We start from the raw sequence: 14,351 nt of genomic DNA, 5'->3' as shown, positions 1-14,351 counted from the left end.
AGTTGTGACATCGAGATAAATATTTATTTGGCTCTCTGGGGTGTCACTCCTCTCGATTCCCACTGTCAAGATAATTTTGGCAGTTTAAAAAAAAAAAAAACCTGAAATGCTAAATGATAATATTTAGATGATTACTGTTGGTGTTTGATGGCATTTTACAAATCTGTCATGATCCCCTTTCTGTGGGAAACTCATACCAACATTTGCAGGACTTCATAGGAATCCCAACGTTTTCTGCATTTAGTTTTTATGTAGAAAAAACACAAAAACAATGGCACCTCTTGTGTTTTTTCAAGAACTGTTTGAATGCGATTATTTTTTTTTTTTTTACATAGCGAATGCTACTTATGAAATTCCTGCTAGTGATTTCATAAATCATTTAATTTCCTCTTTAAGTCTACAGAGGTAGGTAGAGGAGCTGAAGGCCCCCCTCTGATTCATCCTCCTTTTCTTAGGTTGGCTACTGGAATGAAGATGAGAAGTACGTGAGCACAGCCAGCCTCTCCAGGGTCAATAATGACACACACGGACTGCTGAACAGGACATATATAGTCACTACTATTTTGGTAAGTCTCGAAATATGAAGTTCAAGGGATCTTGAAGGAGTAGCAGGGAAGAAAGATTGACACAGGGACAGTCGGGGCAACACTTTTCATTTTCTTTTTATGATGGAGTTCCCCGAAAGTTCACTACCCACGATGAATTTGGCAGACCTCTGTGATTGTTTCGCCCTCCTCCGCCTCCCTCCTCCAGCTGCATTCTGTTCTCCCACTGTCTGACAGACGCCTGCACGGAATAATGATCGCTTTATTGACCGAACTAAGCAGCGGTGCAGAGTTCTGGTGTCATGACACGCAGAGTCGAGGACTTGCAGCGTTGCATCTCATTTATTCCCTAATCTTTTAATCGTGACTGTCGTCTTAAGATGCGTAAATAAGGGAAGACTAAGAGGCACCAGCGCTGCTTTTAGGATAACAGGTGCAGCTGGCGAGAAGTAGAGCACTGCGTTTGATTAAAGGACATTATAAGGCCAAACCACTTCTATCGCTTTAATATGTCAGTGTATCCTTTCTTTCTCTCTCCTCTCTTCGGCTCAGCTGTCACCGGTAGCTTACATAACAACCCTTGGCAAGACTCTATTAAGTCTACTGTCCTATATATCAGAGATTTGGGTGATAAGGGCCGTGGGTTAGATTTGAGAAAAGCGCATTCTACATGTATGCTACGATAATATGCGTGCCACTACGGATGCAGGGTTTTCTCGGAGTCTGCAGTCGCTACGTTGTTAAAAATCTTCTGTCACAGAATACACAGCATGTGTATAAACCGGAACTGACTTCTGGAAGGGCTCGTAAAACAGAAATATGTCGCCCCTGCCTTGTTTTGTATTGGTGAAAAAGGACACGGGCTAGCTTTTACGAGCTTCAGCTTCCAACACCGTCTGCTTCAATCCGATCGCATCAATTGTTTGGGCGTTTGTACGTTTTTTTTTTTTTGTAAATTACACATACATTTACGTTGTGTTTACATTCCTGAAAAGACGTATTGTATTTCACAAGACTGAGGGGCAGTGGATAGGACTTGAAGTGTTTAATCAATGTCTCATCAAGGGACGGTCTGTATGCCCCAGCCTGTTTCTAGTGAGTGTGCGCCTTTCCTTTTTCTGTAACTGTGAATGCATACCCCATGACGGCAAAACAAAACAGACCTTTCTCTCCAGCATTTCCCTGGTGTGCCATTTGTCTGCCAGTGGGATGCCGGGGTTGTGAAGCAATGATTTCCTTGATCCTAACCGTAGGAGGAACAGAGCAGGCGTAGCTGCAGCATGATGAAGAATCCCCTAAACATCTCTGCGGCCAGATGAACCATATTGGCAGGATTCACTATGCTCGGCAAAGCCTGGTTTAAATCGGGCTCAGACACCCAGCTCGTGGGAATCGCTACCTTCCGATTGTTGGTGGAGCGTTGAGACGGAGGTGACCAGGAGTCTGTATGAAATAAACAGTTTTTCTGAAAGCGAAGTGTGGCCCCAGGTGTCACGTCAGCTGTAATTTTTCAAGGCCAGTCAATCAGTGTGAGACGTACAAACGCGGGTGTAACAGGAAACAAGCTCCCCAGAACAGAGGGCTCGAAGGTGCAGTCATTACATGCTTCAGACTTACACAGCGAAGCCTGAACTCATGCAGAGATACTTCTGCAAACAGCATTCGCAATCCAGCTGAGATTTTTATTTATTTTATTTTCTTTGCTAGCTTGCACATTATCAGCACTGTCATTGTTGCAGTGCAGTCACAATGATCGTAGCTTTTGGGTTAGAATGAAAACATTAAGGGAAAAAAAATTATACCTTGTATTTTGAAATGATTTTTCTTTTATATCTCAGTCTTTCAAAGTCCTTGAATCCATTTTTTTTTTCAAAAACACTTTATACAAGTAAACGACTCGGTAACTTGGGATGCATTTACAACATTTGTTTCAGATTTTTCGTCTTGTAGCACTGAACTGGTTTTATTTATTTTATGAACCATAAAGCTAGGTCTTCAATAATCCAACAAGAAACGAGGAATTTCAATCCCATACAACGTTGATAATAATGCTTATTTTCATCCAACAGGAGTCTCCCTATGTGATGCAAAAGAAGAACCACGAACAGCTCGTAGGAAACGATAAGTACGAAGGCTACATTGTAGAGCTGGCTGCAGAGATAGCAAAGCACGTGGGCTACCAATACAAGCTTAAGATCGTTTCCGACGGCAAGTACGGAGCCAAAGACCCTGAAACCCAGAAGTGGAACGGCATGGTTGGAGAACTGGTCTATGACGTGAGTAAATAAAGGTTTTACCTCTTGGCGGGTTTCTGTTTAAAGTTACCGAAATATTTCTAACCGTAGTGAAAGTTACAGGAATCTTTTGCAGTTGTCCGTTTGTCGCAGAGTTTAGGTGAATGTCGTTAGAGCACTGTAGGTTAGAGACACACCAGCATACTGTGACAACCTAGTGCAGAACAGCAGGTCATTAGACTTATCTAGGAGGAAACAAGCCCATGAGTGTCAGGGGTCTAGAAACCAGAGCTGCGCACTCTGTGAGCTGCTTCACGTGGAATATATTGTACATTATTTATTTTGTACTTTATGGCAGAGCCTCTGAAAACAAATTTAATTTGCCGTAGTGGACGGCTTATGTCTTATTCTATTTTCTTTGCTAGCTTGCACATTGCACATGTGTGCATGGAATCTAGATTCTCCCCACATCAGTTCAGAAAACCCGACTGCATCCGGACTCATAAAAAAAAACAAAAAAAAACATCTTTCTCCTGACTCATGTCTTTTTTTATGTGTACTCTGAAATGTGTTGCATCTCGGGTACTTTGTATGTCAGGTTTGCAGTTGGAGGTAAAACGGCTTTAAAATGTTTTACCTCTTCACATTTTTTTACACTGATGAGCAAAGAATCCACGTAATGAAGTGCTAAGTTGTTTGAGCAAAAAAAAAAAAAGAAAAAAAAAGTACGCTCGGTAAGACAGCATGTTGCACGTAGTCTGCAAAGATTGCACACCCAATTGATAACATGCAAAAATGTTCATGAGAACTTTGCGTGTGATAGCAGCTGTCATGGAGAGCAGAGTGGCCACAAGCGAAAGATGAAGTAGAAAGACTTTATACTGGAGGTATTATTCTATTGATAATAGTAATACATACCTTTTAAACAAATGTGCAATGTGGTACAGCACATTTGTAACTTTGCAGCTACTTCCCTTGTTTTGTATCTGTTTCAGTTGCACCAGTGCGCTTAGACATGCGTAGAAAAAAAATGGCTGTTTTGTTAAAGATATTCTACGTTTGTGCTCTTCCCTCAGAAAGCGGATCTGGCCGTCGCCCCGCTTACTATCACTCTCGTCCGCGAAGAGGTGATAGACTTCTCCAAGCCCTTCATGTCTTTGGGTATCTCTATCATGATCAAGAAACCCACAAAGTCCAAGCCTGGCGTGTTTTCCTTCCTGGACCCGCTGGCTTACGAGATCTGGATGTGCATCGTGTTCGCCTACATCGGCGTCAGCGTCGTCCTCTTCCTCGTCAGCCGATTCAGCCCTTACGAGTGGCACGCCGAAGACTACGAGGAGGGAGCCGAGCCTCAGACTCCCACGCAAGCGGCGGCCTCCAACGGCGTGCAGCCGAGCCAGACGCCAACGCAGCAGAACGCCAACCAGCAGAGCCCAGAACAGACCAACGAGTTTGGCATCTTCAATTCTCTTTGGTTTTCGCTCGGCGCCTTCATGCAGCAGGGTTGTGATATCTCACCACGGTAAGAGAAGCCCAGGCGGAGATTTTGCATCAGCTCATCACACAGTCTTAGAGTTTTGATTATTGATGCAATGTGAAACGCAGCGCCACGACTCTGCTGGATTTTCGTGTCGGATCTGTTTTTCATGAAGGAGCCGCTTTCTTCTTTTCGGCTACTTTCCGCTTTCCTGCCTTTGGATTATTCTAGTAGAATCGAAACAAAACAAAACAAAAAGAATGTCGGCACATATCTCAAACAGAAATGTCACCTTTTTCGTACCAGGACAAGAAAATTACAAGTAAGAATACTCTAAAGTACCCTGGCGTTAGGCTGGTGTTAAATGCGCTGGCTTTCATCGCTGTGCTCTCATGAGCTGTGGTATGAAATTGTTCTCAAAAGGTCATCAATTAAAAATCTCATTAAGTGTCTGAAATTAGCGACACCGAGGTCGACTTTTAGAGCTTTCCAGAGGGATTAGAAGGAGGAGATGAGGAGATAAATGTCAGTGTTATCCCTGTGAGATCAATCTGAACCCTCAGAGACTCGTTGACTTGTCGCCTGAAAATGCGTATACATTATGTGCAGTTTGGTGTCGTGTTGCGGTATATGTGCTATGTGGCTAATGCGGTACCTTGAAAAATATTTCATACTCCCTTTTCACGTTTTGTCATTTTGCAAACACAAACCTTGACGTATTTTATTGGAGTTTGGTGTGACGGTTCCTCATACAGTACATTTACACCAACTAACTCCAAAGAGACTAGGAAGTTATTTAAGGAAATGTAAGGAAATGTCTTTCATCTTGAGATTGAAATTCTGTGCAAAACGACTCAAGCTCTGTCAGACTAGATGGAAAATGAGACTTTGACTGGGCCATTCTGACACATTAACCCACCTAAAACATCCCATTGTAACTTTCACTGTGCATCTGTCTTCTGGACGGTGCGTTCTATGATACGCAGGATTAGTTTTGTTAATTCACGACAAAATATTAGATTTTAGTCTTGTCTGACCAGAACAGAACAGCGTCTTTCACATGTTTTCCATGTTGTTCTACCTGAGCTGCTGAACTCTCCAGCTCCTCTAAAGTAACCATGAATTAATGCTCACTTTGACCTCTGTGTTTTGGTTAGGGACTACAGAATGGCTACTCGTATGTCTGCAATAAATACAGAGCAGTGTCAATTAAGCATTTAGCATTAGGAGTGTGAGGACTAAGACTCTCTGTTTAAAGGGTTACACTTATAATAAATGGAAGCATGAGAATTTCTTTTTAAATTTACTCTGGTTTTTGTATACGTTGAGCAAGTACAATTCCCTTCTCTAATCCGCCTGAAAATTGCATCCGAGCCAGAAAAGCAATTGGATGGAACCGTATTGTACAGCACCCCTCTGTTTACCTCGCTTTCCCGTCCTTTTGATATTTACACTATGCATTTTGATTTACCATACATGGCTGATTCAGGTATCAGGTGTCCTCCTGACATTTCTCCCGCCTGCGGATGCTGCTGTGCTCCATCCAGGTTAAAGCCCAAAGTCCAGATGTTCTCCTGTAGGCGTGGAATGCATCTGCTAAAACTATTGATTTTTGTGTGTGTGCCACACGGAGCAAGAGAATGTCAGTGTTTCCTCAAATAGCCTGCTCCCTGTAGCTTCTTTGAGAATACAGAAGCCTGTTTTTCTTTGTGCCGTGTGTGTCTGTGTGTGTGTGTGTGAGCAAACTGTGTGTTCATGCATTCATTTATTTTTTTTTTTTGCATTTTTGCGTTTGTTTTGCTTCGTGCCAGTGAGTCACAGATGTTGCAAGACATTTTATTGTCTGGACAAGATGATCAGTTCTGCACGTTTGACATTCATAAACAGTAATTTTGTCATTGTTGAAAAAAGCGCTCAAAGATTTTGTTTCTACTGAGAAGCAAGAGGAGAAAAAGGACGTGTTAAGGAGAAGACGCTCAGCATCCTTGGATGCGCGTCTCCTTCACGAAGCTTGTTTTGTTTCGGAGATATTTGGGATCTTTATGACAAACGATGTCGCGACGCTTCAGTTAGCCATTTACATGCTGCGAGGTGTCTTGAAAACCAGCACAGTGAATGTTTCACCCTGCCGAGTGCCAGCCTGAAGAAAACATCCTCTCCTTGAAAATGTGGGTGACCTAGTTGCTTGCAGACACACAGGGACGTGCATGTCGAGCAACGCTTTTAAAAGTCCTATGCGACTCGCTGCACATTTTCAAAGGACATGTGACGCCGTCCCTCATATCTTTGTACGACACATTAGAACTTGCAATGTGACATACACACCTTTGAAATGTTATTTGCTTTGTATACTTTGTAACGACTGTGTCACGGTGCAAAAAAAAAAAAAAAAAAAACGAAAGAAAGCACCAGGCTGCTCCAGGCGTCTTTTTGTAGCTTACTCTGTTCTAGTCAATCAGACTAGCTTAGCTTAATATGAGTAAGTCTGTATAGAGTGGCTCTCGTTTAGTTTCTATGCCTTGATTGTGCTTTTTACTGACTGAAAATATTACCATGCATACTTTTTTTTTTCTTGTGTGAGAGAGAAAACTTCAGTAACAACATTCACACTAAAGACTGCTGCTGCCATGACCTGTGAGCTGTTAGCGCATTTTTTTACTTTTCAACAGATGAGGATGAGATCAGAGTAAAATCAAACACCCCTTGTCACCAGGCAATTTCTAAGTAAATCTTGATATCTAGAATAAATTCAAGTGATCATCACTTGTATGATCACAATGTACCAAAGTGTACAAGCCTGCAAACCAAATACTGGACGAAAATACCTGCTCCACAATAACAAACAGAACACCCACCGAGACCTAAATCTTTCATTACCTGAAAGGGCGAGATTGAAATCCAAAACCTCCCTCTGAAGCTCCAGGACGTCAGTTTTCAGACTAAATACAGACTCATTATAACAGCATGTCAGTAGCCAAGGCTGATGCCACTGTAGTATAATTGCAAAGCTTTGCTTTGAGCAGCATTTTTATCTCTGGATTTTATTTAAGTGCATGCCCTGACATCTCGTTTTGGTGATTTGCAATCCACATAGTCCACAGCATTCATCTTGTTCCCAATCTTTGCATCTAAACTCAGATTTCACATTAATAGAGAGAACTTTACACAAAGCCTAGTCTAGTTGAGATTCTGACAGGGTATCATTATTATTATTATTATAAAAAATAGCCACTATAACTACTGATTACAATATTAAATATCAAAATAAATTACATTTCGTATTACTATAATAACGTCCGTACCTGATTAGACTCATTCTGATGCACAGATTTATTTGTTTGTTTTTTTTCTTTTGTGTTGCGAATGGCCTGGGTAGTTATCTACCTGACGATGTTTACCCTGATATTTCCATAAAGACACTGACAAACCACTTCACTGTTGATTTCTAAGCGTCATCCGAGAACAGGATGTTCCAGCGGTGCATTTAGACTGGAGGTAGGCAGCTTCACCTCTCGTTCACGGCCATTTCACGAGAGACAAAAAGGCCACGGAAAAGCACTGAACATTTCTGCTTTTTTGGATTATGAGCAGATATGTTTACTCACTCTGTCTGCCTGTCTGTGTTTATGTCTGTACCCGTTTTCTTTGTCTGCTGCCTCGTCCCAACTGCTTTCATCAGTTTAAGCTGCCTCGACATCAAGCCATACACACAGCTCGGCATGTAAGCATCTAAATGCAAAGGCCCCTTTGTTTACCCATTGATGTATTGCACTGATGTGTACAGTTTCTCGCTAAGTGTGTATTAGCCACACGGTTCCCCGTGCTATTTGTGAGACCTTGTTTATTGTGCTCTTTCTAAATGTCAGCCCCGTCAGTCAAACCCTCCCAAAAGCCACACTCTGTGCTTATGGGTTCTCCTTGTGTTTATCTCTGCAAACAGGTGGACTCTGAGACAGCCTCCTCCTCCCCACCCACCTTCACAAAACACACACACACACACGCACACACACGTTCAAACACCACTCCATCCATCCAATCATCTGCACATTTCCAGCTGCTTCCATCACCTCTTCTCAGTCCACCTCTTCTCCCCTCTTTCCTGCTCTCCATCCGCTGCTCTCTGCACTTTTTTTTTTTTTTTTTCATTGGTTGCATTTGGTTTGAAATTTATCATGAGAGGCAGCTCTCTCTGGACCTTGATGCCAACACCTGCACAGTTATCTCAAGATTATTTTGATTACGTTTTTGGTGCCATTTAGATCTTCTTTTTTTTTTCCAGTAGTCTGTTTTGGGAATAGATTTGCTATCATTGGAAACTCAAACAACCTACAGAAAATGTATTTTCCTTTGTGTGTGTGTGTGTGTGTGTGTGTGTGTTTTTTCCCCTATTTTCCAAACCTGTTCTCAGGTCCATTTGCCTTTGGGGGCATTTCAGTAAATAACAGTGTAATTGAAAAGTAATTTTTGTTTTTCAGCATTTCAATTTAAAAAAAAGGCAATATAATTGACACTCATTACACACAAAGGTATATGTTTCAAGTGTTTTGATGATTATTGCCAACAGGCAAAGGTAGCCCCAATTCATTTTCATAGAAATATAAAACACCACATAAGTCCAATAAATTAAAGAATAATGTTGAAATGTGATGTCATAGTTTTAAAGGATTTGGCCACCCATATTCCTTGCTTTCTTTTACTTCTGTTCATTTTTTTATTTATTGAAGAATTATTGCCGAATTAATGAGAAATAATCAAATTAAGCAAACCAAAGTGTTGTGTGAGAGAGGAATTCAGATAATAAAAAGCATAAACCGCAAACCTTGCGCGTTGACGACTTCGCCCTCAGTTTGAACCCTTCTTTCAATTCCTTACCTGCCCTGAAAAAGCGGGCGTTCTTGTATCCAGTGCTTGCCTTGAATTAGTTTGGGGATGTTTTATGTGTCACATTTCCGTGTGTACATATAGGTTTTCTCCTTCCCGTGGAGTCGTCTGTGCCTCTCCTACACGGTTGTACACTGAAATAAATCGGCTCTGTCAGTCACTCAGTCCATGCCATGGCAACCGTTGCTCAGCCTGGCCGTTTAAAATCCTCCGGTAAGGGATTGTGCATGTGGCGCATTATCGTGAACCGGCGAGGGTCTGTGTTTCTCAGTACGACTGAGTTTTCTGTCGTACTGTGCTGCATTTTGTGCCTGTGTAAGAAGGAGTCTGCACCTGGCGGCTAGATATCTGGATGCGTTTGGTTCTTTAGGGAAACAGCGTGTAGGGTAGAATCGGGCCGAGACACTTTTTGCCTTAAGAACTGTCTTGGTTAAAACGAACAACGCAAAAACATTCCTCAGAGTTTCTGGTCCAAATTTGCCGCATATTTCTGTTTCTGTTGCATTACAGCATTTTTTGGGGTCGATGTAGTGACTCGGTCACAAGGCTTGTGCCACAAAATTATTTGACATGTCGAGAAGAAAAAAAAGAAGCCACCAGAGCGACTTTTACCTGAAACAGTGCTCAGTTTTTATGCTGATTAATCAGAATAGTGATAACAAATCGTATTATGCCAGTAGCTTTGTGAGAGATTTTCTATTAGTACTAATAAGTTTATAAAACTTTAAGAAGATTGGACAAACGATGGCCTGAACTGTTGAAGCATTTATTCTCTTATTTCTTGTTTGAATTTCAGTTCAATTTGTTTGTATTTAACCCTTTCATGCTTGAATTATGGTCCTTTGTGTCAGGATTTTTTTCCATTTTTTTTTTCATTTTCATAAGGCATAAAAAAAAGGTAGGGATTTTTTATTGAAATTTTTTTTTAGGTGATCAATTGTAATTTTTCCAAATACAAAGTTGTTTTTTGAAAAATACAACAGTAGTATTGTTCTTTAGCAGTTATCTAATGTCACAATTTTTTTTTTTTACCTGCAAGAGTCGTTTACAGTGGAAGGAGAGATCGAGTCGGTCGGCGTGCTTTTTTGTCTGTCGGCCATATTGGATTTAACAAAAATAATTTCTTGCATTTGCAGCTGATGGCCAGTAGTTGATAGTGTATTTTCTGACCCATTAGTTTCCACTTCAGTGGTCTGTGTGCATTTATAACATAAAAATCCACAAAAAGCACAAGAAAATGGCTTTTAGACAGCTGTCCACTGTAGTGACCGCTATGCACGAAAGGGTTAAAAGGCTTGTAAAAAAACTTGATTACTTAGCACTACTTTATACTTAATTTTACTCTTTATTTTCGTATGTAAACTATTTTCTTTTTGGTTTTGACTTTTATTTAAATTCTACAGAGAACGCTGCCTTTGGATGAAGAAATCCTCTCGAGTCTTTAACGCTCCATCATCGCTTTGGGCGTTGAAACTGCAGCAACGTTGCATAATCACACGGAGGCAGCTGCTTGGCCGCTAATCAAACTTTCAGGAATGAATCTCATGAATTCTTGCCATCGAGGAAATTATCGATCCTGCCCAGGGATCTGTGTGAGGTATTACGCCGCGTTGATGTTTCTGTCGTTGTCTAAGCCAATAAGAAGCCAGACAGGATTACATGCTTCTGAGTTGCATAATTGCAGAGCTGGTGAGCTGCCCTATAGCAGTTAGGGGAATTTGTGTGGAAGAGATGATTTATTCATAAAGAGATGATTTGGTTTACTCCACGGAGGAACTTATGTTTTATTTATCTGGAAGATCGCATGAAGGCAACTTTTGATCACACATGCACGCACCATCAGCAGCAGAAAGCAGCGCTCTGAGGCGCGCTCTGAGGATCTCAGTGGGCAATCGCGCTTTGTACACAGAGACACAGATATGCTTCCTCCAGAGGGGGGATTTTCTGTCTGTTCGGCTGCACAAAGACGACTTTCTCTGGGACTTTCAGACATGATGGTAGATGAGTATGCCTGTTGCAAGCTGCTGCCAGTCACTTGTGTATCATGGCTGAAAGAGCCAAGATACACATGTCATTTTTTTTTTGTCATTGCAAAAGAAAAAAAAATGTTGAAATGAGTTCCTCCAGCAGCAGTACTCTTTTCAAAGACACACAAGTTAGCATGAGTGTCAGGAAAAGGCAGCCAAATGCAAGAGACAAATACCTAATTATCAGCTAAAATCACCTTGAAAGGCTTTCGGGGTGAACTGATGAGGTGTGAATCAATCCCTGATGATCAATGGTATTTCAGTTACCATCGACAGCTTTCACTGTGATTCTATCTTTATTTAGTATTCGTTTTATGTCAGGTTTATGACGTCTATAAAACAACTAAAATGAGAACTTTACATGGAAAAAAAACAACCCCTTAATTTCCATGAGTAAAAAAAAAATTGCTAAAGTTCTAAGCGCTCTTTATAGCTAAGAAAAGTCAAAAATATTATATTATGTCCTTTTTATATGAGGATCTTTATCAGTCTCCTTCCTGAAACTGAGAAATATGTTCATATTACAGTAATACTGAAGTTCTTAAGCATTCAGTAGAAAACTTATCATCCAATTCCTTACATTTATCCAGGGTCAGCAGAACTAGGGAGATCCAGACTTCTCTCTCTTTAGGCGTTCCCAACCCAGCCGAGAGACGCGGTCCCTCCAGCGTGTCCCGGTTCCTCCTTCAGGTTTCCTCGTCACGTGGAAAAGCAATCCATAAAGAATGCCACAGGAGAAAGGCGGCGCAGGCCGTGACAAAACGTAAACTAAAAGCACGGTGATGGTTTCAAAGCTTTGGACTTTGTTTTCGGGGATCCAAGTGAGAGGTTCTTGAAAGAGAAACAAGCAGTCGAATCGAGGTTGAGTCTGTGGTCATTCAGCGTGTGTGACAGATGCCCTGATTGTCGATGGTAGAGCTGCCACAACCAAGGACACTCTACAACGTAGCAATGTTCGGAAAATTGCTGCTGCAATCAACGTGTGAGTCTTGTCTTCTTTTACACAGCCAAGGGCACTTCTGCTGGTCTTTGCTTCCCTCCTCCTGCTGCTGCTGCTCTCCCTGTTTTCGCTCTCAGACTCTAACAATAAGGACAACATCCACATTTGTCCATTTATCGATGAACTGATAGAGCATGTCAGCTGGACGTATCCGACACCACTGTGGATGCAGCAGCGGTTCTTCCTGTCTGTCTTTTGTTGCATATTGTGACAGGAGTCGCCGTGTCTCACTCGCATGGCGACGCACTTTCAAGTCCCGTACAAATATATATTTTTTTGAAACTGCAATGATTTTGTAAATCATTGCACGTCGTTACATAAGGAATACAATGGCTCAACCTGGAATAACATCGCAGTCCTTGGCTTCTCACTCAGACCTCTGTCTTGTGGCCTGTGAGACATCTTGAAAGTTTTCTGTCTATAACAGCCCTGCTCTTCTTCTGCTGTAGGCGTGGATGCTCTTACAGAGAGGGGAGCAGAACGAGGGAGAAGAGAAGGAGTCAGATGACTAAATTCTCTCTCAGCTCAGCTGTACTGTTTGGAGTGCAAAGTGGGCTGCCATGGCAACCATAAAGAGAGAAACGATTGCCCTCCCTCCCCTCCTCTCTCTCTCTCTCTTTTTTTTTCTTTTTAAACCAATCCACCGACACATCAAGTGTCTCAAACGATGTCATTTTGCTGACAGATTCGCTGTTTATGCTTTAAGTGTGCCGATGGTATTGATATTTGGTGATGTATTTGTTGTGATGTGTTTGTGTTTGCGCTCCTGTTTTTCTCGCCGGAGTGACTAAGAGGCTTTGCGTATGTGTGTGGGCGCACAGCTCTCACAACTTGCCAGCCCTGACTTATCTCAGGTTGCATGTGGCTCATGCAGCTTCCATGATATCATTCGGCTAACATGTTTATTGCCTCAAGTACAAGGAATGCAGCTCTGCACTGCACCGGCACAGTCGTCAAAAGTGAAATTGTTTTCTACAGACCGCTCACATAAGCCATATGTCGCAGAGCAGCCGCTTCACTTGGTTGTTTTTTTTTAATGATGGAAACGAGGCTTTTTGTTTTTTCTCTTTGCGTTCTGTAATTACTTGTTTGTGGCGTGTTTGTTATGGCGGAGGGGGTAGCATTATTGTAATATTCCCGTTTCAACTTAATGCCACGGTAACGGTGACCTTTAAGGGAAGCGATATGCTTTATTAAAATGCTTTTGCTCCGTATTTAAAGCCTCCACTTTGTAAGTGGGAACCCTCCGAAACAATAGAATCAGCAGAACTCAGGGGGGGAGGAAGTCGTGAGATTGACAAAACGAAAGTGTCGGGAAACCGGCAACTCTTGGCTAGAGCGTGTTTTTATCCCCGGAGTCTCATTTAGCTATGTAGATGGAAGAGAGAGAGGGAAAAAAAAGAGAGATAGGGTGAAGTGGTGGAAAGTTGAGAGCACAGTGAAAGCGTCAGACGTTGTGAAAAATGTGCATGTTTTCTGTGCCTCGATGGGGCTCTGAAAGCATCGTTTGCCTCACGCCAATTCAGTCTGGAGAGTCTGCTGAAGCTTTGCATCAACATGCGGCCTCAGTAGAGGATGAAGGTCACACCTATGTCTGAGATTACAGGGGCTAGTGGAGCAGAATTATGTAAAAAAAAAAAAAAAAGTTAACAATTTAATAAACGCTGCATTCCAGTTAACTGTTCTGGGACACCCATATGCATATGCATGTTTTTAAGGGCCATAGGTTTTTACAGTGCTGGCTGCTAAGAGACACTGTAAAAAGTTTTATACCCACATAACATTGATGAGCCCATGAATAGTAAAGGAAAGGTTCGTTTAAATCAGCCCTGTGGTGTACATCGGTTTACTGAGGGCCATAAAAGTGTGAATGCAAATAGTGTGGGGGGGGGAAGACACTATAATTTAAAGCTAGCTGATTCACAATGCTAAATAACATGGCTGACAGATCCTGAGGCTTGTTTACTGTTCTGCCAAGCAGAAATGAAACAGGAGCCTGTAACTCTCTGTGCTACGTCACATTCAGGTGCAGCAATTAAAGCAGTTTTACTTCATTATCCGTAAGTTCTTACTGTAAAACCGTAGCTCTTTAAGGACACGTAATATTATATTCCCGAATTTGAGCTAATTTCAAACGCATTTCTTTGTTTATTTGGCTGAGTTAACACACCGATTCATCAACCCACC

General features: G+C 41.8%; 1 protein-coding gene across 2 annotated transcripts in view; it reads left to right on the top strand.

Annotated features, from left to right (window-relative positions):
• Positions 1-4,536, top strand: part of LOC103154056 (glutamate receptor 1-like) — a 61,063-nt gene extending 56,527 nt beyond the window's left edge. For both annotated transcript variants that reach the window (XM_016662414.1, XM_007575202.2), the window contains 3 exons: positions 456-566; positions 2,615-2,821; positions 3,856-4,536. In XM_016662414.1, the coding sequence (XP_016517900.1) occupies positions 456-566; positions 2,615-2,821; positions 3,856-4,305 (768 nt within the window). In that variant the 3' untranslated portion in view covers positions 4,306-4,536. The remainder of the gene's footprint in view (positions 1-455; positions 567-2,614; positions 2,822-3,855) is intronic.
• Positions 4,537-14,351: the final 9,815 nt, after the last annotated feature.

The sequence above is a fragment of the Poecilia formosa genome, unplaced genomic scaffold (genome assembly GCF_000485575.1).
Source record: "Poecilia formosa unplaced genomic scaffold, Poecilia_formosa-5.1.2 Scaffold372, whole genome shotgun sequence".
NCBI classification, from domain to species: domain Eukaryota; kingdom Metazoa; phylum Chordata; class Actinopteri; order Cyprinodontiformes; family Poeciliidae; genus Poecilia; species Poecilia formosa.
This window is presented reverse-complemented; position numbering and strand designations above follow the sequence as displayed.